Consider the following 23,178-nt stretch of genomic DNA (forward strand, 5'->3'; position numbering starts at 1 on the left):
ACCTCATGTGACCTCATGAGACCTATGACCTCCTATGATCTCCTGTACCTCCTGTGACCTCATGTGACCTGTGACCTTATGTGACCTCCTATGACCTCCTGTACCTCCTGTGACCTCATGTGACCTGTGACCTCATGTGACCTCCTATGACCTCCTGTGACCTCATGTGACGTCCTGTGACCTCATGAGACCTCCTGTACCTCCTGTGACCTCCTGTGACCTTCTATGACCTCCTGTACCTCATGTGACCTCATGAGACCTCCTATGACCTCCTATGATCTCCTGTGACCTCCTGTGACCTCATGTGACCTCATGTGACGTCCTGTGACCTCATGTGACCTCATGAGACCTCCTGTGACCTCCTATGACCTCCTGTACCTCATGTGACCTCATGAGACCTATGACCTCCTATGATCTCCTGTACCTCCTGTGACCTCCTGTGACCTCATGTGACCTCCTATGACCTCCTGTGACCTCATGTGACGTCCTGTGACCTCATGAGACCTCCTGTACCTCCTGTGACCTCCTATGACCTCCTGTACCTCCTGTGACCTCCTGTACCTCCTGTGACCTCCTGTGACCCCAGGACCCCTCCAGGAGGCGGGCGGTGCCGCGCTCCGCGAGCCGCCAGCTGCCGGTGGACGTGTCCCGGCTGCTGGTGGCCGAGGCGTGGCTCGGCGACGTCGGGCCTCAGGCGCTGCGGCGGCTGCTGAACATCGTGTCGGTGACGGGCCGCCTGCTGAGAGCCAATCAGATCGCCTTCAGCTGGGACCGCCTGGCGGCCTGGATCCACCTGACGGAGCAGTGGCCCTACCGCACCTCCTGGATCCTCCTCTTCCTGGAGGACATGGACGTCCCCGAGCACGCCACGCTCAAGAGCGTCTACGAGAGGTCAGAGGTCACGCCTCCACCCACGCTCCCCAGAGACCGGCCTCTTCACTGACTTCTTCCTCTTCTTCCTCCTCTTCCTCCTCCTCTTCTTCCTCCTTCTCCTCTTCCTCCTCCTCTTCTTCCTTCTCCTCCTCCTCCTCTTCTTCCTTCTCTTTTTCTTCTTCTTCTTCCTCCTCCTCTTCTTCCTTCTCCTATTCCTCCTCCTCCTCCTCTCCTTCCTCCTCCTCTCCCTCCTCCTCCTCTTCTTCCTTCTCCTCTTCCTCCTCCTCCTCTTCTTCCTTCTCTTCCTCCTCCTCCTCTTCTTCCTTCTCCTCCTCCTCCTCCTCCTCCTCCTCCTCCTCCTCTTCTTCCTCCTCCTCTCCCTCCTCCTCCTCTCCTTCCTCCTCCTCCTCTTATTCTTCCTCCTCCTCCTCTTCTTCCTTCTCCTCCTCCTCCTTCTCCTCTTCCTCCTTCTTCCTTCTCCTCCTCTTCCTCCTCCTCCTCTCCTTCCTCCTCCTCCTCTTCTTCCTCCTCCTTCTCCTCCTCCTCCTCCTCTTCTTCCTTCTCCTCTTCCTCCTCCTCCTCTTCTTCCTTCTCCTCCTCCTTCTCCTCTTCCTCCTTCTTCCTTCTCCTCCTCCTCCTCCTCCTCTTCTTCCTCCTTCTCCTCCTCCTCCTCCTCTTCTTCCTTCTCCTCCTCCTTCTCCTCTTCCTCCTCCTCCTCTTCTTCTTCCTCCTCCTTCTCCTCTTCCTCCTTCTTCCTTCTCCTCCTCCTCCTCCTCCTCTTCTTCCTCCTCCTCCTCCTCTTCTTCCTTCTCCTCCTCCTTCTCCTCTTCCTCCTCCTCCTCTTCTTCTTCCTTCTCCTTCTCCTCCTCCTCCTCCCCCTCCTCTTCTTCCTCCTCCTCTCAGGGTGTCGAGGAGCGTCCCGACCACCAAAGACGTGGAGCCCCTGCTGGAGATCGATGGTGATGCGCGCTCCCTGGAGGTGTTCCTGTCCTCCAGGCCGTCCGTCCTCACAGTGAGGGACGTGAGGACCTTCCTGCCCTGCACCGTCAACCTGGACCCCAAGCTGAGGGACGTCATCGCAGGTGCTGCTCCGGGGCCACATGTTCTCTCTGTTCCAGATGTTCTGGTCCAGATGATCTCTCTGATCCAGATCTTCTCTCTCTGGTCCAGATGTGCGTGCTGCCCGGGATCAGATGAATGTGGGCGTGGCCCCGTACCCCCCCGCCCCCCTGCAGGAGGCCCCGCCCCGCCCCGTCTCCATGTACAGCCAGGTGTCGTCGGCCTGCTCTCCCTCCGCCTCCTTCGGCCAGTTCATCCCTCCGCTTGGGGGCGGAGTCTCTCCGACGCCGCACAGCAGCTACTACAGCGGCCTGGCCGGGCCGCAGCACCCCTTCTACAACAGGGTGAGTCCAGGCTCTGCCCACACCTGCTGCTGTCACTGACTGGCAGGTCCAGAGCAGGGTCCCGCCTCCCCTCACCTGATTGGTTGAGGGGAAGGTAAAGCCGTGATGTCACCAGGTTCTCCTCCTTCTGTGTTTCTGTCTGTGCTTCAGCGTCTGGTTCAATCACCCTGATCAATAATGGGGGCGGGGCCATCAATCACCCTGATCAATAATGGGGGCGGGGCCATCAATCACCCTGATCAATAATGGGGACGGGCCATCAATCACCCTGATCAATAATGGGGGCGGAGCCATCAATCACCCTGGTCAATAATGGGGGCGGGGCCATCAATCACCCTGATCAATAATGGGGGCGGAGCCATCAATCACCCCTGATCAATAATGGGGCCGGGGCCATCAATCACCCTGATCAATAATGGGGGCGGGGCCATCAATCACCCTGATCAATAATGGGGGCGGGGCATGAAGCCGGCTGAGATTATCATTTTTTTATTTGTTGTTTGTTTTTTAGTTATTTTGATTATTACCCCCCCCAGCCATATTTCCCCCATCACCTTTACCAGCCGCCTCGCCCTCTCATGGCCTCCACCTGCCCATCACACCTCCACCCACGCCCTCCACCCACAGGCTGCTTCAGCCGGGACGCCGCCGCTGTGAGTACCACGCCCCTCCCCAGGACCCGGAGGGACTCGTTAAGGAGGACTCGATAGGAAGGACTCGTTAGGAAGGACTCGTTAAGGAGGACTCGTTAGGAAGGACTCGATAGGAAGGACTCGATAGGAAGGACTCGTTAAGGAGGACTCGATAGGAAGGACTCGTTAAGGAGGACTCGTTAGGAAGGACTCGTTAAGGAGGACTCGTTAGGAAGGACTCGTTAAGGAGGACTCGATAGGAAGGACTCGTTAAGGAGGACTCGTTAGGAAGGACTCGTTAAGGAGGACTCGTTAGGAAGGACTCGTTAAGGAGGACTCGATAGGAAGGACTCGTTAAGGAGGACTCGTTAGGAAGGACTCGATAGGAAGGACTCGTTAAGGAGGACTCGTTAAGGAGGACTCATTAGGAAGGACTCGATAGGAAGGACTCGTTAAGGAGGACTCGTTAGGAAGGACTCGTTAAGGAGGACTCGTTAGGAAGGACTCGTTAAGGAGGACTCGTTAAGGAGGACTCGTTAGGAAGGACTCGTTAAGGAGGACTCGTTAAGGAGGACTCATTAGGAAAGACTCGTTAGGAAGGACTCGTTAAGGAGGACTCATTAAGAAGGACTCGATAGGAAGGACTCGTTAAGGAGGACTCATTAGGAAGGACTCGTTAAGGAGGACTCGTTAGGAAGGACTCGTTAAGGAGGACTCGTTAAGGAGGACTCATTAGGAAAGACTCGTTAGGAAGGACTCGTTAAGGAGGACTCATTAAGGAGGACTCGTTAGGAAGGACTCGTTAAGGAGGACTCGTTAAGGAGGACTCATTAGGAAGGACTCGTTAGGAAGGACTCTGTAAAGTGACTCGTTCATCATTTGAATCCTTCCCAGCATCCTCTGCTTCTTTGTTCTTCTTCTGTGGTTTATGGCTTTTATTCTGACGGTTGATTTGTCCAAATGTTTCATTGCTCACCTTTCTGTCTCTCTCTCTCTCTCTGTCTCTCTCTCTGTCTCTCTCTCTCTCTGTCTGTCTCTCTCTCTGTCTCTCTCTGTCTCTCTCTCTCTCTGTCTCTCTCTCTGTCTCTCTCTCTCTCTGTCTCTCTGTCTCTCTCTCTCTCTCTCTCTCTCTCTGTCTCTCTCTCTCTCTGTCTCTCTCTCTCTCTCTCTCTCTCTCTCTCTCTCTCTCTCTCTGTCTCTCTCTCTCTCTCTCTCTCTGTCTCTCTCTCTCTCTCTGTCTCTCTCTCTCTCTGTCTCTCTCTCTCTCTCTCTCTCTGTCTCTCTCTCTCTCTCTCTCTCTCTCTCTCTCTCTGTCTCTCTCTCTCTCTCTCTCTCTCTCTCTCTCTGTCTCTGTCTCTCTCTCTCTGTCTCTCTCTCTCTCTCTCTGTCTCTCTCTCTCTCTGTCTCTCTCTCTCTCTCTGTCTCTCTCTCTCTCTCTGTCTCTCTCTCTCTCTCTGTCTCTCTCTCTCTCTCTCTGTCTCTCTCTCTCTCTCTCTGTCTCTCTCTCTCTCTCTCTCTCTCTCTCTCTCTCTGTCTCTCTCTCTCTCTCTCTCTCTCTCTCTGTCTCTCTCTCTCTCTCTGTCTCTCTCTCTCTGTCTCTCTGTCTCTCTCTCTCTCTCTCTCTCTCTCTCTCTCTGTCTCTCTCTGTCTCTCTGTCTCTCTCTGTCTCTCTCTCTCTGTCTCTCTCTCTCTGTCTCTCTCTGTCTCTCTCTCTCTCTCTCTCTCTGTCTCTCTCTCTCTCTCTCTGTCTCTCTCTCTCTGTCTCTCTCTCTCTCTCTCTCTCTCTCTCTCTCTGTCTCTCTCTCTCTCTCTCTCTCTCTCTCTCTCTGTCTCTCTCTCTCTCTGTCTCTCTCTCTCTCTCTCTCTCTCTCTCTCTCTCTGTCTCTCTCTGTCTCTCTCTCTCTCTCTCTCTGTCTCTCTCTCTCTCTCTGTCTCTCTCTCTCTCTCTCTGTCTCTCTCTGTCTCTCTCTCTCTGTCTCTCTCTCTCTCTCTCTCTCTCTCTGTCTCTCTCTCTCTCTCTCTCTCTCTCTCTCTCTCTCTCTCTCTCTCTCTCTCTCTCTCTCTCTCTGTCTCTCTCTCTGTCTCTCTCTCTGTCTCTCTCTGTCTCTCTCTCTCTCTCTCTCTGTCTCTCTCTCTGTCTCTCTCTCTCTGTCTCTCTCTCTCTCTCTGTCTCTCTCTCTCTCTCTCTCTCTCTGTCTCTCTCTCTCTCTCTTCCTTCCCTCTCTTCCTTCATACCTTCCCTCTCTTTCTTCCTTCCTTCCCTCTCTTCCTTCCTACCTTCCCTCTCTTTCTTCCTTCCTTCCCTCTCTTCCTTCCTACCTTCCCTCTCTTTCTTCCTTCCTTCCCTCTTCCTTCATACCTTCCCTCTCTTTCTTCCTTCATACCTTCCCTCTCTTTCTTCCTTCCTTCCCTCTCTTCCTTCCTACTTTCACTCTCTTTCTTCGTTCCTTCCCTCTCTTCCTTCCTTCCTTCCCTCTCTTCCTTCCTACCTTCCCTCTCTTTCTTCCTTCCTTCCCTCTCTTCCTTCATACCTTCCCTCTCTTTCTTCCTTCATACCTTCCCTCTCTTTCTTCCTTTCTTCCCTCTCTTTCTTCCTTCCTTCCCTCTCTTCCTTCCTTTCTTCCCTCTCTTTCTTCCTTCCTTCCCTCTCTTCCCTCTCTTTCTTCCTTCCCTCTCTTCCTTCCTACCTTCCCTCTCTTTCTTCCTTCCCTCTCTTCCTTCATACCTTCCCTCTCTTCCTTCCCTCTCTCTCCCTTCTTTCCTTCCCTTCCTTTCTTCTTCCTACCTTCCTTCTCTGCCTGATCTCACTACAACTCCCAGCATGCACCTTGTCCTGCAGCCTCAGTGGAGCCGTTGTCTTATGAAGCGGTTCGTCTCGTTTAGGGTCCGGCGTCCGTGGCGTCCGTGGCTCCGCCCCTTCTCCTCAGCGCCATGACGACGGAGGCCGTCTGTGAGCGCGTGCAGCAGATCGACGGCATCGACCAGAGCGTGGCGGCTCAGTACGGCGCCACCATCAGGAAGGTGGGCGTGGCCTCAGCGTGGTCATGGCGTCCTCGTGTCCTCTTGTCTTTGTGTCCTTGTGTCCATCTGTCTTTGTGTCCTCGTGACCTCTTGTCTTTGTATACTTTTGTCCTCGTTACCTTGTGTCCTCCTGTCCTTGTGTCCTCCTGTCGTGTCCTCCTGTCCTTGTGTCCTCCTGTCGTGTCCTCTGTCCTTGTGTCCTCCTGTCGTGTCCTCCTGTCATGTCCTCCTGTCGTGTCCTCCTGTCGTGTCCTTGTGTCCTCCTGTCCTTGTGTCCTCCTGTCCTTGTGTCCTCCTGTCGTGTCCTTGTGTCCTCCTGTCGTGTCCTCCTGTCCTTGTGTCCTCCTGTCGTGTCCTCCTGTTCTTGTGTCCTCCTGTCGTGTCCTTGTGTCCTCCTGTCCTTGTGTCCTCCTGTCGTGTCCTTGTGTCCTCCTGTCCTTGTGTCCTCCTGTCCTTGTGTCCTCCTGTCGTGTCCTCCTGTCCTTGTGTCCTCCTGTCGTGTCCTCCTGTCCTTGTGTCCTCCTGTCCTCGTGTCCTCCTGTCGTGTCCTCCTGTCCTTGTGTCCTCCTGTCGTGTCCTTGTGTCCTCCTGTCGTGTCCTCGTGTCCTTGTGTCCTCCTGTCGTGTCCTCCTGTCCTTGTGTCCTCCTGTCCTCGTGTCCTCGTGTCCTCCTGTCGTGTCCTCCTGTCCTCCTGTCGTGTCCTCGTGTCCTCCTGTCGTGTCCTCCTGTCCTTGTGTCCTCGTGTCCTCCTGTCGTGTCCTCGTGTCCTCGTGTCCTCCTGTCGTGTCCTCCTGTCCTTGTGTCCTCCTGTCCTCGTGTCCTCCTGTCGTGTCCTCCTGTCCTTGTGTCCTCCTGTCCTCGTGTCCTCGTGTCCTCCTGTCGTGTCCTTGTGTCCTCCTGTCGTGTCCTCGTGTTCTTGTGTCCTCCTGTCGTGTCCTCGTGTCCTTGTGTCCTCCTGTCGTGTCCTCCTGTTCTTGTGTCCTCCTGTCGTGTCCTCCTGTCCTTGTGTCCTGTCGTGTCCTTGTGTCCTCCTGTCGTGTCCTCCTGTTCTTGTGTCCTCCTGTCGTGTCCTCCTGTCCTTGTGTCCTGTCGTGTCCTCCTGTCGTGTCCTCCTGTCCTTGTGTCCTCCTGTCGTGTCCTCCTGTCGTGTCCTTGTGTCCTCCTGTCGTGTCCTTGTGTTCTCCTGTCCTCGTGTCCTTGTGTTCTCCTGTCCTCGTGTCCTTGTGTCCTTACTCCTGTCCTCTGGTTCCAGGCCAACGTGAACGGCAGAGTTCTGTCTCAGTGTGACATCGACGAGCTGAAGAGAGAGATGAGCATGAACTTTGGGGACTGGCAGCTGTTCAGAGCCACAGTGAGTCACCTGTCACATGTCACCTGTCACATGTCACCTGTCACATGTCACCTGGTCACATGTCACCTGTCACATGTCACCTGTCACATGTCACCTGGTCACATGTCACCTGTCACCTGCCACCTGTCACCTGTCACATGTCACCTGGTCACATGTCACCTGTCACCTGTCACATGTCACCTGTCACCTGTCACCAGTCACATGTCACCTGGTCACATGTCACATGTCACATGTCACCTGGTCACATGTCACCTGTCACATGTCACCTGTCACATGACACCTGTCTCATGTCACCTGTCACATGACACCTGTCACATGTCACCTGCCACCTGTCACATGTCACCTGCCACCTGTCACATGTCACCTGTCACATGACACATGTCTCATGTCACCTGACACCTGTCTCATGTCACCTGTCACATGTCACATGTCACCTGTCACCTGTCACATGTCACATGTCACCTGTCACATGTCACATGTCCTATGTCACCTGGTCACATGTCACCTGTCACCTGTCACATGACACCTGTGTCTGCCTCCCGGACTGAAGGTGGAAGCTAGTTCCATAAAAGAGGAGCTTGATAACTAAAGGCTCTGGCTCCCATTCTACTTTTTAAGACCTTCATGCCCTGCAACTGCAGGGGGGAAAGGGCAGCCGCAACACATCGTGTGAACACACGTGGGGAAAGGGAGAGTCCGAATGGAAGCACCCTGAACTGAAAATAACGGCCTTGAAAGGCGAAACGAAGGAACTGTCTGTGACGAGGCACAATGGGGACATGAAAATAGGCATCCTTCAAGTCGACCGACGTGAACCAGTCCCCTCTGGAGACGGTACGAAGGATGTCTGCCGTGCTGAGCATGTAGAATGGCAAGACCTTCAGGAACTTGTTGAGTCCCCTCAGATCTAGGATTGGGCGGAGTCCGCCCTCTTTCTTCCTTACGAGGAAGTAGGTTGAATAAAACCCCCTGGGCTGTGACAGGGGGTCCACCGCCTCGATTGCGCCCTTGGCCAGGAGTTTGGCAAGTTCCTGGCTCAAGGCTAAGACTTTTGCCGGGTCGGCGATGGTAGTTACCCTGACCCGGCCGGAGGCTGGGGGCCGGCGTCGGAATTGGAGCTTGTAGCCCTGAGTTAGGGTGGACACCACCCATGGGTCTGGGGCATGAGCTGCCCAGTAGTAGATCTGCTGCTGGGAGAAAAAACCAACGGCCGGCCCGGAGACTTCATCTCCTGCCTCTAGTGGCTGTGGGGGGGTGGCTGTTAATCCCTGGGTTTGGAAACCGTCTGGGGAGTCCGCCGGAAACTTCACGTTGTGAGTGGGTTGGCCTCCCAGCGGGGTGCTGAGGCCTGTGCTGACTATTAAGGCGAGCGCGGGGCTGAAAATGGTCTCTGGGGGCCGGCGTGGGGCCCCTGGATGCCCGTCGGGGTGGGGGCATGGCACGGCGAAGATCAGCGAACTGCTGCCTGGTCTGACCGGCTTGCACAGTTCGCTGGAGCGCCTGGAGCGCGGCCGAGCCGAACATCTCCCCGGGCTCGACTGGGACAGTGCGGAGGGTCCTTCTACAGGTCTCCGACAGGTGTGACTGTGACAGCCAAACCTGGCGGCGGGTCTGTACCAGGGTGGACATCAGGCGCCCGAGCTCCCTCGACATGAGGCCAAACGCCTGCAGTGACGCATCACTGAGGCTGATAGAGGAGGCGTCGGGAGTCTCCTGCTGTAGAGACTCCTAGAGGGCAAGCATGAGATGGGAGAGGGAGTTACCGATACGGCCCATGCGGGCTGCCGTGTTGTAGGCCTGGGAAAGCAGTTCGTCCGTGGCCCGACACTGGGGCCGAGGGCACCTGGCCTCCGGTCTTAGAGTCTCCTCCGGGGAAACTTTGAGGGACGCAATAGTTGGCTCAATGGCTGGCATGCGCTCAAGACCATATTTTGCCGCGTCCTACATGGACGCCAGGGTTCGTCCCTCGGTCGAAGGCCGGGAATGAGCACCGGTGTCTCTCCAGCATGCGTGTAACTCCCTCAGATAATCTTCGGAGGGAGGAACAGAGAAGGCGGCGGGGACGGAAGTGCGCCTGAAGAACGCACTAACCTGTGGGGGTTTGGGCTGCTGTATATCCAGCTGAAGGCGTGCCAGGGCCATGCGCATGACGGACCCGATGGAGCCGTCCTCTCCACCCTCCGACCGACTCTGGACTGAGAGGTGAGAACCTGGCCTGGAAGCCTGGGTGCCCCGCCCGTCACTGTACTCTGTGAAGAGGTTGGCGGATGCCGCCACCGAGATAACGTCCTCCTCCGAGAACTGCTCGGCCGCGGGTGGATCTGATGCTTCAGTTTCCACCGCACTCGGGTGGAGGGCCCGGAGAAGGGCCTTCATCTGCGCCAGCTCCGCAGCCATCAGCTCTATGCTAGAAGCTAGCGTGGCGGTCTTAGCCCTCTTGGGGGAAGCGTCCGCAGAGACCGAAAGCCGGCGCTTGTAATGGCTCGGTTGGGACGGGTCTGGCTGGCTTGACGGAGAGAGGTCAAGCCTGCCGCTCAGGTGTTCCAAGTCTGCCAGTCTTGCGGCCCTTACCGCGTATGGCATAATGCCGCAGTTCATGCACGCATTTTCTGAGAGGCCCTCCCTCAGGTGCTCGAGGCCAAGGCAAGAGGGGCAAAGGTCATGGCCATCCTCGAGCTGGAGAGGGGTCATGCAGGTCCTACAGTCAGCAGGGCTAAATTTAGCCATGGCTCTGGAGGGACCCTGTCTTCCGCTACTGTGGCCCGGGTCCCGCTGAACGGGTCGAATACAGTCCGTCTAATGAGGGTAGAGCGTGGACCTCACTAGCACGGTAGCTGTAGCGGCTGGGGGTCGCAGCAGTAGCACTCCGCTACTGTGACCCGGGTCCTGTAGGACCGGAGGCAGCTGTTGGAATTAGCGTGGCTTCCGTTAGCCCGAGTTGCCTACTTAGGCACTCTGCTAACTCTGCCCGGCGGCGATGCCACTGGCGTCAGCGCGCACGCTATCCAAGTCGCTACAGAGAGCTGGTCACGCCCGCGTCGCAGCCTGCGGCGCCGAGCGGAGACACTCCCGTTAGCACACAGTCAGCAACAGCGAGCGCGCTCTGCTACTGTGAACTGCAACCATTGATAACAATTGGAACGCTCTCACCCGATTGACGCTTCGCGATGGAGGTCCTGGTGAGGAACGAAGGTAGACCTGCTGCGTTCTCCGGCCCGACTCGATAGTCAGCCGTAAGAAAACGCACCGTCTTCCCCCACCGAGGGGAAGCTTGTCGCAGCCTCTGGAGGGCGAGGGATCGCAACTCCGACCAGTTGGTCACAAGGTTTCACGCGACGAGCTTTAGACAAACCTCTGTACAACTTCAGCTTTTTTGCTGATGCTAACTTAGAGATTCCGTTAGCCTGCGTTTGCGAGAAGATGAAAAAGGACTGATCTCGGGATGACACCGGAATTTATACCCAGTGGGCGGGTCATCCGAGGTCACATGTGACTTTGTTGTCATTAAGACTCGACCTGCGTAAGCTCGAGACGGAAGAAATCCAGTGCTAAGCACCGCCTCTGGCGGTCAGGAAGGATGAAATAGAACTGGCCTTCCTTTGAGCTAGTTGATTATCTGGAGCATCACATTTGTGGGTTCGATAACTCTCAAAATGGCCAGAAAAAAAGAAGTTTCCTGTGAAACTCGCCAGTCTATACTTATTCTTAGAAATGAAGGCTATTCCATGCGAGAAATTGCAAAGAAACTGAAAATGTCCTACAGCTTGTGTACTACTCCCTTCAGAGAACAGCACCAACGGGCTCTAACCAGAGCAGAAAGAGAAGTGGGAGGCCCCGTGCACAACTCAGCAAGAAGACAAGTACATTAGAGTCTCTAGTTTGAGAAATAGACGCCTCACAGGTCCTCAACTGGCAGCTTCTTTAAATGGTACCCGCAAAACGCCAGTGTCAACGTCGACAGTGAAGAGGCGACTCCGGGATGCTGGCCTTCTAGGCAGGGTGGCAAAGAAAAAGCCATATCTGAGACTGGCCAATCAAAAGAAAAGATTGGTATGGGCAAAAGAACACAGGCATTGGACAGAGGAAGATTGGAAAAAGGTGTTCTGGACAGATGAATCCAAGTTTGAGGTGTTTGGATCACACAGAAGAACATTTGTGAGACGCAGAACAGGTGAAAAGATGCTGGAAGAGTGCCTGACACCATCTGTCAAGCATGGTGGAGTAATGTGATGGTCTGGGGCTGCTTTGGTGCTGGGAAAGTGGGAGCTTTGTACCAGGTCAAAGGGATTTTAAATAAGGAAGGCTATCACTCCATTTTGCAACGCCATGCCATACCCTGTGGGCAGCGCTTGATTGGAGCCAATGTCCTCCTCCAACAGGACAATGACCCAAAGCACACCTCCACATTGTGAAGAACTATTGAGGGAAGAAGCAGGCAGCTTGCTGTCTGTAATGGAGTGGCCAGTCACCAGATCTCAACCATTGAGCTGTTGTGGGAGCAGCTTGACCGTATGGTCCTCAAGAAGTGCCCATCAAGCCAATCCAACTGGTGGAGGTGCTTCAGGAAGCGTGGGGTGACATTTCAACAGATTACCTCAACAAATTAACAGCTAGAATGCCAAAGGTCTGCAATGCTGGAATTGCTGCAAAAGGACCATTCTTTGACGAAAGCAAAGTTTGAAGAAAAAAATTAATACTTCAAATAAACATCATTATTTCTAACCTTGTCAATGTCTTGACTATATTTTCTATACATTTTGCAACTCATTTGATAAATAAAAGTGAGTTTTCATGGAAAACACGAAATTGTCTGGGTGATCCCAAACTTTTGAACGGTAGTGTATGTATATGTATATATGTGTATATATATATATATATGTATATACATATATATATGTATATATGTGTATATATATATTTTTGTATATACATACAGGACTGTCTCAGAAAATTAGAATATTGTGATAAAGTTCTTTATTTTCTGTAATGCAATTAAAAAAACAAAAATGTCATGCATTCTGGATTCATTACAAATCAACTGAAATATTGCAAGCCTTTTAATATTGCTGATTATGGCTTACAGCTTAAGAAAACTCTAAAATCCTATCTCATAAAATTTGAATATTTCCTCAGACCAAGTAAAAAAAAAGATTTATAACAGCAAAACAAAATCAAACATTTGAAAATGTGTTTCCAGGTGTTTCGAGTTAATTAGACGATTCAAGTGATTTGTTTAATACCCTACTAGTATACTTTTTCATGATATTCTAATATTTAGAGATAGGATATTTGAGTTTTCTTAAGCTGTAAGCCATAATCAGCAATATTAAAAGAATAAAAGGCTTGCAATATTTCAGTTGATTTGTAATGAATCCAGAATGCATGACATTTTTGTTTTTTTAATTGCATTAGAATAGAATAGAATATACACTTTTATTAATCCCCAAGGGGAAATTAGTTCTCTGCATTTAACCCATCCTTAGTTATTAAGGAGCAGTGGGCTGCGGTGAAGCGCCCGGGAAGCAACTGGGGGTTCAGTGCCTTGCTCAAGGACACTTCGACTTGCAACTAATGGGGAGAGCGGGGATCGAACCCACGACCTTGCGGTTGCAGGACGGCCCTCTTACCCCACTGAGCTAAAGCTGCCCCAGAAAATAAAGAACTTTATCACAATATTCTAATTTTCTGAGACAGTCCTGTATATGTATATATGTGTATATGTATATATGTATATGTGTATATGTTATGTATACACATATATATATATGTATATAACATATATATATATGTATATTATATATGTATATGTATATAACATATATATATATGTATGTGTTATGAAGTATATCGTGTGTAACGCTGTCGTCTCCTTCAGGTTCTGGACCTGCGTCACATAGAGAGTCAGGTGCTGCAGGAGGAAGCTGCCAGTGAGCAAGGCAGCGTGGGGGGCGGGGCCAGCGAGGCGGGGCAGCGGGCGGCGGCGCCGATGTACAACTTCAACATGAGCTTTGAGGAGCTGAGCACCCTGGGGGGCCTGGACGACGCCCCGAGGCCAGGCCTGAGCTGGATGGTAGGTAACCCTCAGGGTCACCTGACCTCACCCTCAGGGTCACCTGACCTCACCTCACCCTCAGGGTCACCTGACCTCATCCTCAGGGTCACCTGACCTCACCTCACCCTCAGGGTCACCTCATCCTCAGGGTCACCTGACCTCACCTCACCCTCAGGGTCACCTGACCTCACCTCACCCTCAGGGTCACCTGACCTCATCCTCAGGGTCACCTGACCTCACCTCACCCTCAGGGTCACCTCATCCTCAGGGTCACCTGACCTCACCTCACCCTCAGGGTCACCTGACCTCACCTCACCCTCAGGGTCACCTGACCTCATCCTCAGGGTCACCTGACCTCACCTCACCCTCAGGGTCACCTCATCCTCAGGGTCACCTGACCTCACCTCACCCTCAGGGTCACCTGACCTCACCCTCAGGGTCACCTGACCTCACCTCACCCTCAGGGTCACCTCACCCTCAGGCTCACCTGACCTGACCTCATCCTCAGGGTCACCTGACCTCACCTCACCCTCAGGGTCACCTGACCTCATCCTCAGGGTCACCTGATCTCACCTCACCCTCAGGGTCACCTGACCTCACCCTCAGGGTCACCTCACCCTCAGGCTCACCTGACCTGATCTCATCCTCAGGGTCACCTGACCTCACCTCACCCTCAGGGTCACCTGACCTCACCCTCAGGGTCACCTGACCTCACCCTCGGGGTCACCTCACCCTCGGGGTCACCTGACCTCACCCTATTTTAATTTGTGTTATTTTATTTGTCCTTGTTGTGGCCGGTGGGTGAAGTTCCTCTTCTGTCCTCAGGGCGGCGCTCAGCGCACCGCCAGCATGAGCAGCCTGAACTCCCAGGACTCGTCCAATGACATCGCCCGGCTGACGGACCGGCAGCAGGACGAGTACCGCGGCGCGTACCAGGAGTACGTCGCCCAGATGGCGCAGGTGGAGACGGGCGGCGGCGAGCGGCCCGTCCAGCCGACGCCGGGTCAGTTCATGACGCCGGAGGACAAGAGCAGAGACGGCGGCGAGCCGGACGGACGCAAGTCCTTCGCCAAGAGGAACGGCAAACCGGCGCCGGACAACGCCGACTTCGCCTCCGGCGCCGACGCCCTGGACCCCATCACCGAGGAGGACGAGAAGTGCGACCACGGGGCCTCCAGGGCGCCGCTGACCCGCAGGGCCTTGTTCCCGGGCGCCGCCGACCCCAAGCCCAAGGCCGGCGGCGGCCTGCGCTACCAGAAGCTCACCAGCGATGACGAGGAGTCGGAGGAGTCCGACAACGCGCCGCTGCTGAAGGACGGCACGCCGCCCGCCGACCGCCGGCCCGCCGCCGGCTCGCTGGCGCTGAAGGGGAAGGACTTCCTGTCGGACGCCACGCTGGACAAGAAGGACTCGTCGGACTCCGGCGTGCGGTCCAACGAGAGCTCGCCCAATCACTCGCTGCAGGACGAGGAGGCGGAGCTGTCCCAGCCGGAGAGGGCCGACCTCATCGAGCTGGACGAGGACGACCCGGCCAGGAAGCGCGGATTACCCAGCGGCCTCGGCGGCCCGCGGGAGCCGGCGGCGGCGGCCCGCATGTCCATCTGCTCCGAGGACCGCTGCAGCCTGCTGGCCAGCAGCCCCGAGGACAGCTGGCCCGCCGCCTTCAACCTCAACCGCACGGCGAGCAGCGTCACGCTCAACAACAACGCCAACAACAGGCCACGCCTCCCGGAAGGGGGCTCCGCCTCCTCTTCCGACCCCGCCTCCGGTGACGTCATCCTCTCCCCGAGCTCCGCCTCCTCCACCAGGCCCGGTCCCAACAACGAGAACGTCCGGGTGGTGCACCTGAGGAGGGGCCTGAGGCCCGGCGACCCGCCGGAGGTCTGCAGCATGTCCTCCGACACCGTGACCTTTGGTGAGGAGCGGGAGAGCATCCTGTGACCTCGCGACCCCGCCGTGACCTCGTCACGACATCGTGACATCATCGTGACCTCGTAACTTCATCGTGACATCATCGTGACCTCGTAACTTCATCGTGACATCATCGTGACCTCGTAACTTCATCATGACCTCGTAACTTCATCGTGACATCATCCTGACCTCGTAACTTCATCGTGACCTCGTAACTTCATCGTGACTTCATCGTGACCTCGTAACTTCATCGTGACATCATCGTGACCTCGTAACTTCATCGTGACATCATCGTGACCTCGTAACTTCATCATGACATCGTGACCTCGTAACTTCATCGTGACATCGTGACCTCGTAACTTCATCGTGACATCATCGTGACCTCGTAACTTCATCGTGACCTCGTCACTTCATCGTGACTTCATCGTGACCTGGTAACTTCATCGTGACATCGTAACTTCATCGTGACATCATCGTGACCTCGTAACTTCATCGTGACCTCGTAACTTCATCGTGACTTCATCGTGACCTGGTAACTTCATCGTGACCTCGTAACTTCATCGTGACCTGGTAACTTCATCGTGACCTCGTAACTTCATCGTGACTTCATCGTGACATCGTGACCTCGTAACTTCATCGTGACCTCGTAACTTCATCGTGACTTCATCGTGACCTCGTAACTTCATCGTGACCTCGTAACTTCATTGTGACTTCATCGTGACCTCGTAACTTCATCGTGACCTCGTAACTTCATCGTGACGTCGTAACTTCATCGTGACATTGTGACCTCGTAACTTCATCGTGACTTCATCGTGACCTCGGCGTGACCCGTGAACAAAGAGCACTGAGGGTCCACCAGGAGCCGCCCCTCAACCCTCTGAACCAATCAGGAAGTTTATAGTCTGGGCCGATTAAAATAACACCAGAATGACTAGTTCCCTTAAAGTGACAGACACCAGTATTAATATAATGCCTTAAAGTGACAGACACCAGTATTAATAGTAATACCTTAAAGTGACAGACACCAGTATTAATAGTAATACCTTAAAGTGACAGACACCAGTATTAATAGTAATACCTTAAAGTGACAGACACCAGTATTAATAGTAATACCTTAAAGTGACAGACACCAGTATTAATAGTAATACCTTAAAGTGACAGACACCAGTATTAATATTAGTTGATAATAGTAATTGTGTTATTAGCGTAGGGAGGTACCACTCTGTTGCGTTACGGTGCGTTCACGCTCCAAGCGGTAAAGATTCGTTTAATCTCTAAAATTTATTTTTGGTGATGAAGTTCAATAAATCCAGAAGATTGAAGATGACACATGAATATACAATATATATTAGAACCTACAAGCTGCTAATGAGTCATTAAAAAGGTTTAAAGAGGAGGAGGAGGAGGAAGAGGAGGAGGAGCAGTGTCTGCTGGTGGACCTGTAGTTCAGATCATTATTCTCAGAAGAACGGGAAGTTCTGTAGAAGCTCTGCATGTTGTTGTTGTTGTTGTTGTTGTGGTGGTGGTGAAACGTCCAGATTAACTCTGGTGAAACAAAGCTAAAGAAGTAAAACTATAAAGATGAAATGATTGATTATTGATGTTTATTGTGAGTCTCAAGAAGAATTATTTTATTTAAACTTTGAGCTAAAGGAATGAATAAATAAGTTTGGATCGAAAAAAATAAAATCAGAAGCTTTTATTCTGAAGTTTGGGCCAAAAAAATAAAAATCAGAAACTTTTATTCTGAAGGAAGAAATTAATATTTACAATCAATGAATTGTTTCTGAAATACAAAATGAATTAATTCAACGATCAATAAACAACAAAATGTTATTACACAATATTTAAGTGAATGTCGTTCAACATGAAAACTAATCAATAAGTGAATTGATCACCTGTCAGCGCTCTTCGTCTTCATCGTCTTCGTCTGTTGTGAATTCAAAGAAATAAAATCTGGATATTGATCATTGATTCTTTGACTCGTTTATTATTGTAACTGCTGCCCCCTAGTGGTCACTCTTTACATTATAACTGATGATCCCTAGTGGTCACTCTTTACATTATAACTGCTGCCCCCTAGTGGTCACTCTTTACATTATAACTGCTGACCCCTAGTGGTCACTCTTTATATTGTGACTGCTGCCCCCTAGTGGTCACTCTTTACATTGTGACTGCTGCCCCCTAGTGGTCACTCTTTACATTATAACTGCTGACCCCTAGTGGTCACTCTTTATATTATAACTGCTGATCCCTAGTGGTCACTCTTTATATTGTGACTGCTGCCCCCTAGTGGTCACCCTTTATATTGTAACTGCTGACCCCTAGTGGTCACCCTTTATACTGCAACTGCTGCCCCCTAGTGGTCAGCCTTTATATTGTGACTGCTGACCCCTAGTGGTCACTCTGATGGCGCCGCGGACGGCCGCCTCGGTGCGTTGGTGCGCGATGTTTTTTGTTGTCTTCGTCTTAAATACTGTTTTCTGCTGTGATTCCCGGAGCTCTTTCACCAGAGAAGAGCTCATGAACATCAGGGGAACAACTCCAGCGGATTTATTTCCAAAGTTTTTAACTTCTGTGGAGTTACTGGACATTTTTGTGAAAGGTGTGCTCACCTTCGCTCACGCGGTGAGACGCCGTCGGAGAGGGAAACGTTCAGGGGCGCTTGTGCGGCTACGGAAACGGGGATCTCGTACAGCGCTGCCGGGCATATTTCTCTCCAATGTCCGCTCACTGTGCAACAAACTGGACGAACTCCAGCTGCTGGTGGGGAGAGACAGAGACTTCTCCTCATCCTCCGTCCTGTGCTTTACGGAATCATGGCTAAGTGGATCGATACCAGATTCTGCGCTCCAGCTCGCTGGCTTCCAGCTGTTCCGAGCGGACCGGGACACGGAGCTCTCCGGAAAAACAAAGGGTGGAGGAATCTGCTTCTACCTCAACAACGGCTGGTGCAACGACGTAACGGTGATTCTACAGCACTGTTCGCCGGACCTGGAATCTGTTATCATTCACTGCAAACCCTTCTACTCCCCACGTGAGTTCGCTTCATTCATCCTGGCCGGAGTTTACATGCCGCCGCAGGGAAACGTGCAAGAGGCACAGCGGACCCTCGCCGAACAGATACGGTGTGTGGAGCGGACCTTCCCGGACTCTTTAGTTATTGTACTCGGGGATTTTAACAAAGGAAACCTCAGCCACGAACTTCCTAAATATAGACAGTTAATTAAATGCCCTACTAGAGAGAAGAGCATTCTGGACCACTGCTACACAACAATCAGCAGGGCCTATCACGCCGTCCCTCAAGCTGCACTGGGAAACTCTGACCACGTCATGGTTCATCTGATTCCCTCATACAGGCAGAGACTAAAGCTCTGCAAACCTGTGGTGAGGAAGTTCAAGAAGTGGACCAGTGAGGCTCTGGAGGACCTACGGGCGTGCATGGACTGTACTGACTGGGATGTCTTCAGGACTGCTACCAACAGCCTGGATGAGGACACAGAGGCTGTAACTTCCTACATCAGCTTCTGTGAGGACAGCTGTATTCCATCCAGCTCCAGGGTGAGTTATAACAACGACAAACCCTGGTTCACAGCGGAGCTCAGGAAGCTAAGACTGCAGAAGGACCAGGCATTCAGGAGTGGGGACAAGGACCTGTACACAGAGTCCAAATACAGGTTTAGCAAGGCGGTGAGAGATGCTAAACGTCTGTACTCTGAGAAACTGCAACAGCAGCTCTCAGCAAACGACTCTGCTTCTGTCTGGAGAGGCTCAGGCAGATCACCAACTACAGGCCCAAATCACCCCACTCCATGAACAATGTGCTTCTGGCAGACGAGCTCAATGAGTTCTACTGCCGCTTTGAAAGACAATGGAGCAGTCCTGAGACCATCCCCCACAGCCCCATCAACAAGCCACAGACCATCAGCCCACCCTCCCCCAGCCCATCAGGGGCTCACACCTCTGGAGCACCCTCCATCAACTCAGCGACGACCCTCGTCATCCTGGAGAGAGCCGTCAACAGGCTGTTTAAAAAGCAGAACCCCCGGACTCCGTCTCCCCCTCCACCCTGAAGCACTGTGCTGACCAGCTGTCTCCGGTGTTCACCGACATCTTCAACACCTCCCTGGAGACATGCCACGTTCCAGCCTGCTTCAAGGCCTCCACCATCATCCCCGTCCCCAAAAAACCCAAGATCACAGGACTCAATGACTACAGGCCCGTCGCCCTGACCTCTGTGGTCATGAAGTCCTTTGAACGCTTGGTCCTGCCACACCACAAGCCCATCCCCAACCCACTCCTGGACCCCTTGCAGTTCGCCTACAGAGCCAACAGGTCTGCAGACGACACAGTCAACATGGCGCTTCACTACATCCTCCAGCATCTGGACTCCGCAGGAACCCTCGCCAGGATCCTGTTTGTGGACTTCAGCTCTGCTTTCAATACAATCATCCGTCCCTGCTGCAGGACAAGCTCTCCCAGCTGCACGTGCCCGACTCCACCTGCAGGTGGATCACAGACTTCCTGACCGACAGGAAGCAGCACGTGAGGCTGGGGAAACACGTCTCAGGCTCCCGGACCACCAGCAGGTTCCCCCAAGGCTGTGTTCTTTCCCTCTGCTGTTCTCGCTGTACACCAACAGCTGCACCTCCAGTCACCAGTCTGTCAAGCTCCTAAAGTTCGCGGATGACACCACCCTCATTGGGCTCATCTCTGGTGGGGACGAGACCGCCTACAGGTGGGAGACTGACCACCTGGTGACCTGGTGCAGCCAGAACAACCTGGAGCTCAACGCTCTAAAGACAGTGGAGATGGTTGTGGATTTCAGGAGGAATGCAGCCCCACCCGCCCTCTCATCCTGTGTGACTCCCCCGTCGACGCTGTGGAGTCCTTCCGCTTCCTGGGCTCCATCATCTCCCAGGACCTCAAGTGGGAGCTGAACATCGGCTCCATCTCCAAGAAGGCCCAGCAGAGGATGTTCTTCCTGAGGCAGCTGAGGAAATTCAACCTGCCAGGAGAATGATGGTACAATTCTACACGGCCATCGTTGAGTCCATCATCTGCTCCTCCATCACCGTCTGGCACCCTGCAGCCACAGCCAAAGACAAGCGCAGGCTGCAGAGCATCATCCGCTCGGCCGAGAGGGTTATCGGCTGCAATCTGCCTTCCTCCAGGTCCTGTTCACTTCCAGGTCACTGAAGCGGGCCAGAAAGATTGTCGCTGACCCTCCCACCCTGGACACTCCTGTTGGAGTCCCTCCTCTGGGAGGAGGCTGCGTCCATCATGACAAAGACGGCCCGCCGCACCAAAAGTTTTTTGGCGTCGGCAGTCGGGCTCATCAATGGAACCCGGACTGACTGACTGTCACCCCCAGGACTACCACCTCTTCTTCCACCTTCCTCTCTCCTCCTTCTTCCCGCTCCTTCCTCTTCCTCCTCCTCCCTCTTCCTCCCCCTCCTCCCTCCTCCTTCTTCTTCCCTCCTGGAGGCCTCCTCCACACGTCACTTTAACATGCACTTTAACTTGAGGCCTCCTCCACACACATGCCACTTTATTTACATGCACTTTAACTTAAACACTTAAACACACGCCACGTGTAACATACACTTTAACTAAAACACACCACTTGAAGCACACACCCAAACACTTTCACATTATTTGTTGTCTTTCTGTCGTGTTGATTGTTGTTTGTTTGTCGTGTCATGTCCAAATGTTGCACCTCGCCAAAAAAAAAATTCCTCGCTGTAAACATTCCTGGCACTGTTTCTGTTTCTGATTCTGATTATTCTGATTTATATTAGACTGCCCCAGTGGTCACTCTTTATATTGTGACTGCTGCCCCCTAGTGGTCACTCTTTACATTGTAACTGCTGCCCCCTAGTGGTCACTCTTTATATTGTAACTGCTGACCCCTAGTGGTCACTCTTTATATTGTGACTGCTGCCCCCCTAGTGGTCACTCTTTATATTGTAACTGCTGCCCCCTAGTGGTCACTCTTTATATTGTAACTGCTGCCCCCTAGTGGTCACTCTTTATATTATAACTGCTGCCCCCTAGTGGTCACTCTTTATATTGTAACTGCTGCCCCCTAGTGGTCACTCTTTATATTGTGACTGCTGCCCCCCTAGTGGTCACTCTTTATATTGTAACTGCTGCCCCCTAGTGGTCACTCTTTATATTGTAACTGCTGACCCCTAGTGGTCACTCTTTATATTGTGACTGCTGTCCCTAGTGGTCACCCTTTATATTGTGACTGCTGCCCCCTAGTGGTCACTCTTTATATTGTGACTGCTGCCCCCTAGTGGTCACTCTTTATATTGTGACTGCTGACCCCTAGTGGTCACCCTTTATATTGTGACTGCTGACCCCTAGTGGTCACTCTTTATATTGCAACTGCAATTGTAATATATATATGTATGTATATATATATACATACATATATACATGTATATATGTATGTATATGTATATACATATATATGTGTATATATATATATATATGTATATACATATGTATATACATATATATATATATACATATATATATGTATATATGTGTATATATATATGTATATACATATACAGGACTGTCTCAGAAAATTAGAATATTGTGATGAAGTTCTTTATTTTCTGTAATGCAATTAAAAAAACAAAAATGTCATGCATTCTGGATTCATTACAAATCAACTGAAATATTGCAAGCCTTTTATTCTTTTAATATTGCTGATTATGGCTTACAGCTTAAGAAAACTCAAATATCCTTTGTTTACTTCCGGTGTCGTTGATGTTTTTGCACTATATATATATATACATATATATATGTATATATACATACATATATACATATATATATATACACATATATATATATACATATATATACATGTATATACATATATATACATATATATATACACATATATACATATATATATGTATATATATATATATATATATACACATATATACATATACATACACTACCGTTCAAAGGTTTGGGATCACCCAGACAATTTCGTGTTTTCCATGAAAACTCACACTTTTATTTATCAAATGAGTTGCAAAATGTATAGAAAATATAGTCAAGACATTGACAAGGTTAGAAATAATGATGTTTATTTGAAGTATTAATTTTTTTCTTCAAACTTTGCTTTCGTCAAAGAATGGTCCTTTTGCAGCAATTCCAGCATTGCAGACCTTTGGCATTCTAGCTGTTAATTTGTTGAGGTAATCTGTTGAAATGTCACCCCACGCTTCCTGAAGCACCTCCACCAGTTGGATTGGCTTGATGGGCACTTCTTGAGGACCATACGGTCAAGCTGCTCCCACAACAGCTCAATGGTTGAGATCTGGTGACTGGCCACTCCATTACAGACAGCAAGCTGCCTGCTTCTTCCCTCAAGAGTTCTTCACAATGTGGAGGTGTGCTTTGGGTCATTGTCCTGTTGGAGGAGGACATTGGCTCCAATCAAGCGCTGCCCACAGGGTATGGCATGGCGTTGCAAAATGGAGTGATAGCCTTCCTTATTTAAAATCCCTTTGACCTGGTACAAATGTCCCACTTTCCCAGCACCAAAGCAGCCCCAGACCATCACATGACCTCCACCATGCTTGACAGATGGTGTCAGGCACTCTTCCAGCATCTTTTCACCTGTTCTGCGTCTCACAAATGTTCTTCTGTGTGATCCAAACACCTCAAACTTGGATTCATCTGTCCAGAACACCTTTTTCCAATCTTCCTCTGTCCAATGCCTGTGTTCTGTTGCCCATACCAATCTTTTCTTTTGATTGGCCAGTCTCAGATATGGCTTTTTCTTTGCCACTCTGCCTAGAAGGCCAGCATCCCGGAGTCGCCTCTTCACTGTCGACGTTGACACTGGCGTTTAGCGGGTACCATTTAAAGAAGCTGCCAGTTGAGGACCTGTGAGGCGTCTAT

General features: G+C 51.8%; 1 protein-coding gene across 1 annotated transcript in view; it reads left to right on the forward strand.

The window, feature by feature from the left end:
* The window catches only part of LOC130202284 (kinase D-interacting substrate of 220 kDa B-like), a 57,124-nt gene extending 39,907 nt beyond the window's left edge, over positions 1-17,217 (forward strand). The window contains 8 exon segments of the mRNA XM_056427691.1: positions 587-891; positions 1,777-1,955; positions 2,044-2,276; positions 2,813-2,929; positions 5,792-5,929; positions 7,182-7,280; positions 13,156-13,350; positions 14,158-17,217. Of these exon segments, the coding sequence (XP_056283666.1) occupies positions 587-891; positions 1,777-1,955; positions 2,044-2,276; positions 2,813-2,929; positions 5,792-5,929; positions 7,182-7,280; positions 13,156-13,350; positions 14,158-15,273 (2,382 nt within the window). The 3' untranslated portion in view covers positions 15,274-17,217.
* Positions 17,218-23,178: the final 5,961 nt, after the last annotated feature.

Source organism: Pseudoliparis swirei, chromosome 12 (assembly GCF_029220125.1).
Source record: "Pseudoliparis swirei isolate HS2019 ecotype Mariana Trench chromosome 12, NWPU_hadal_v1, whole genome shotgun sequence".
Lineage (NCBI taxonomy): Eukaryota > Metazoa > Chordata > Actinopteri > Perciformes > Liparidae > Pseudoliparis > Pseudoliparis swirei.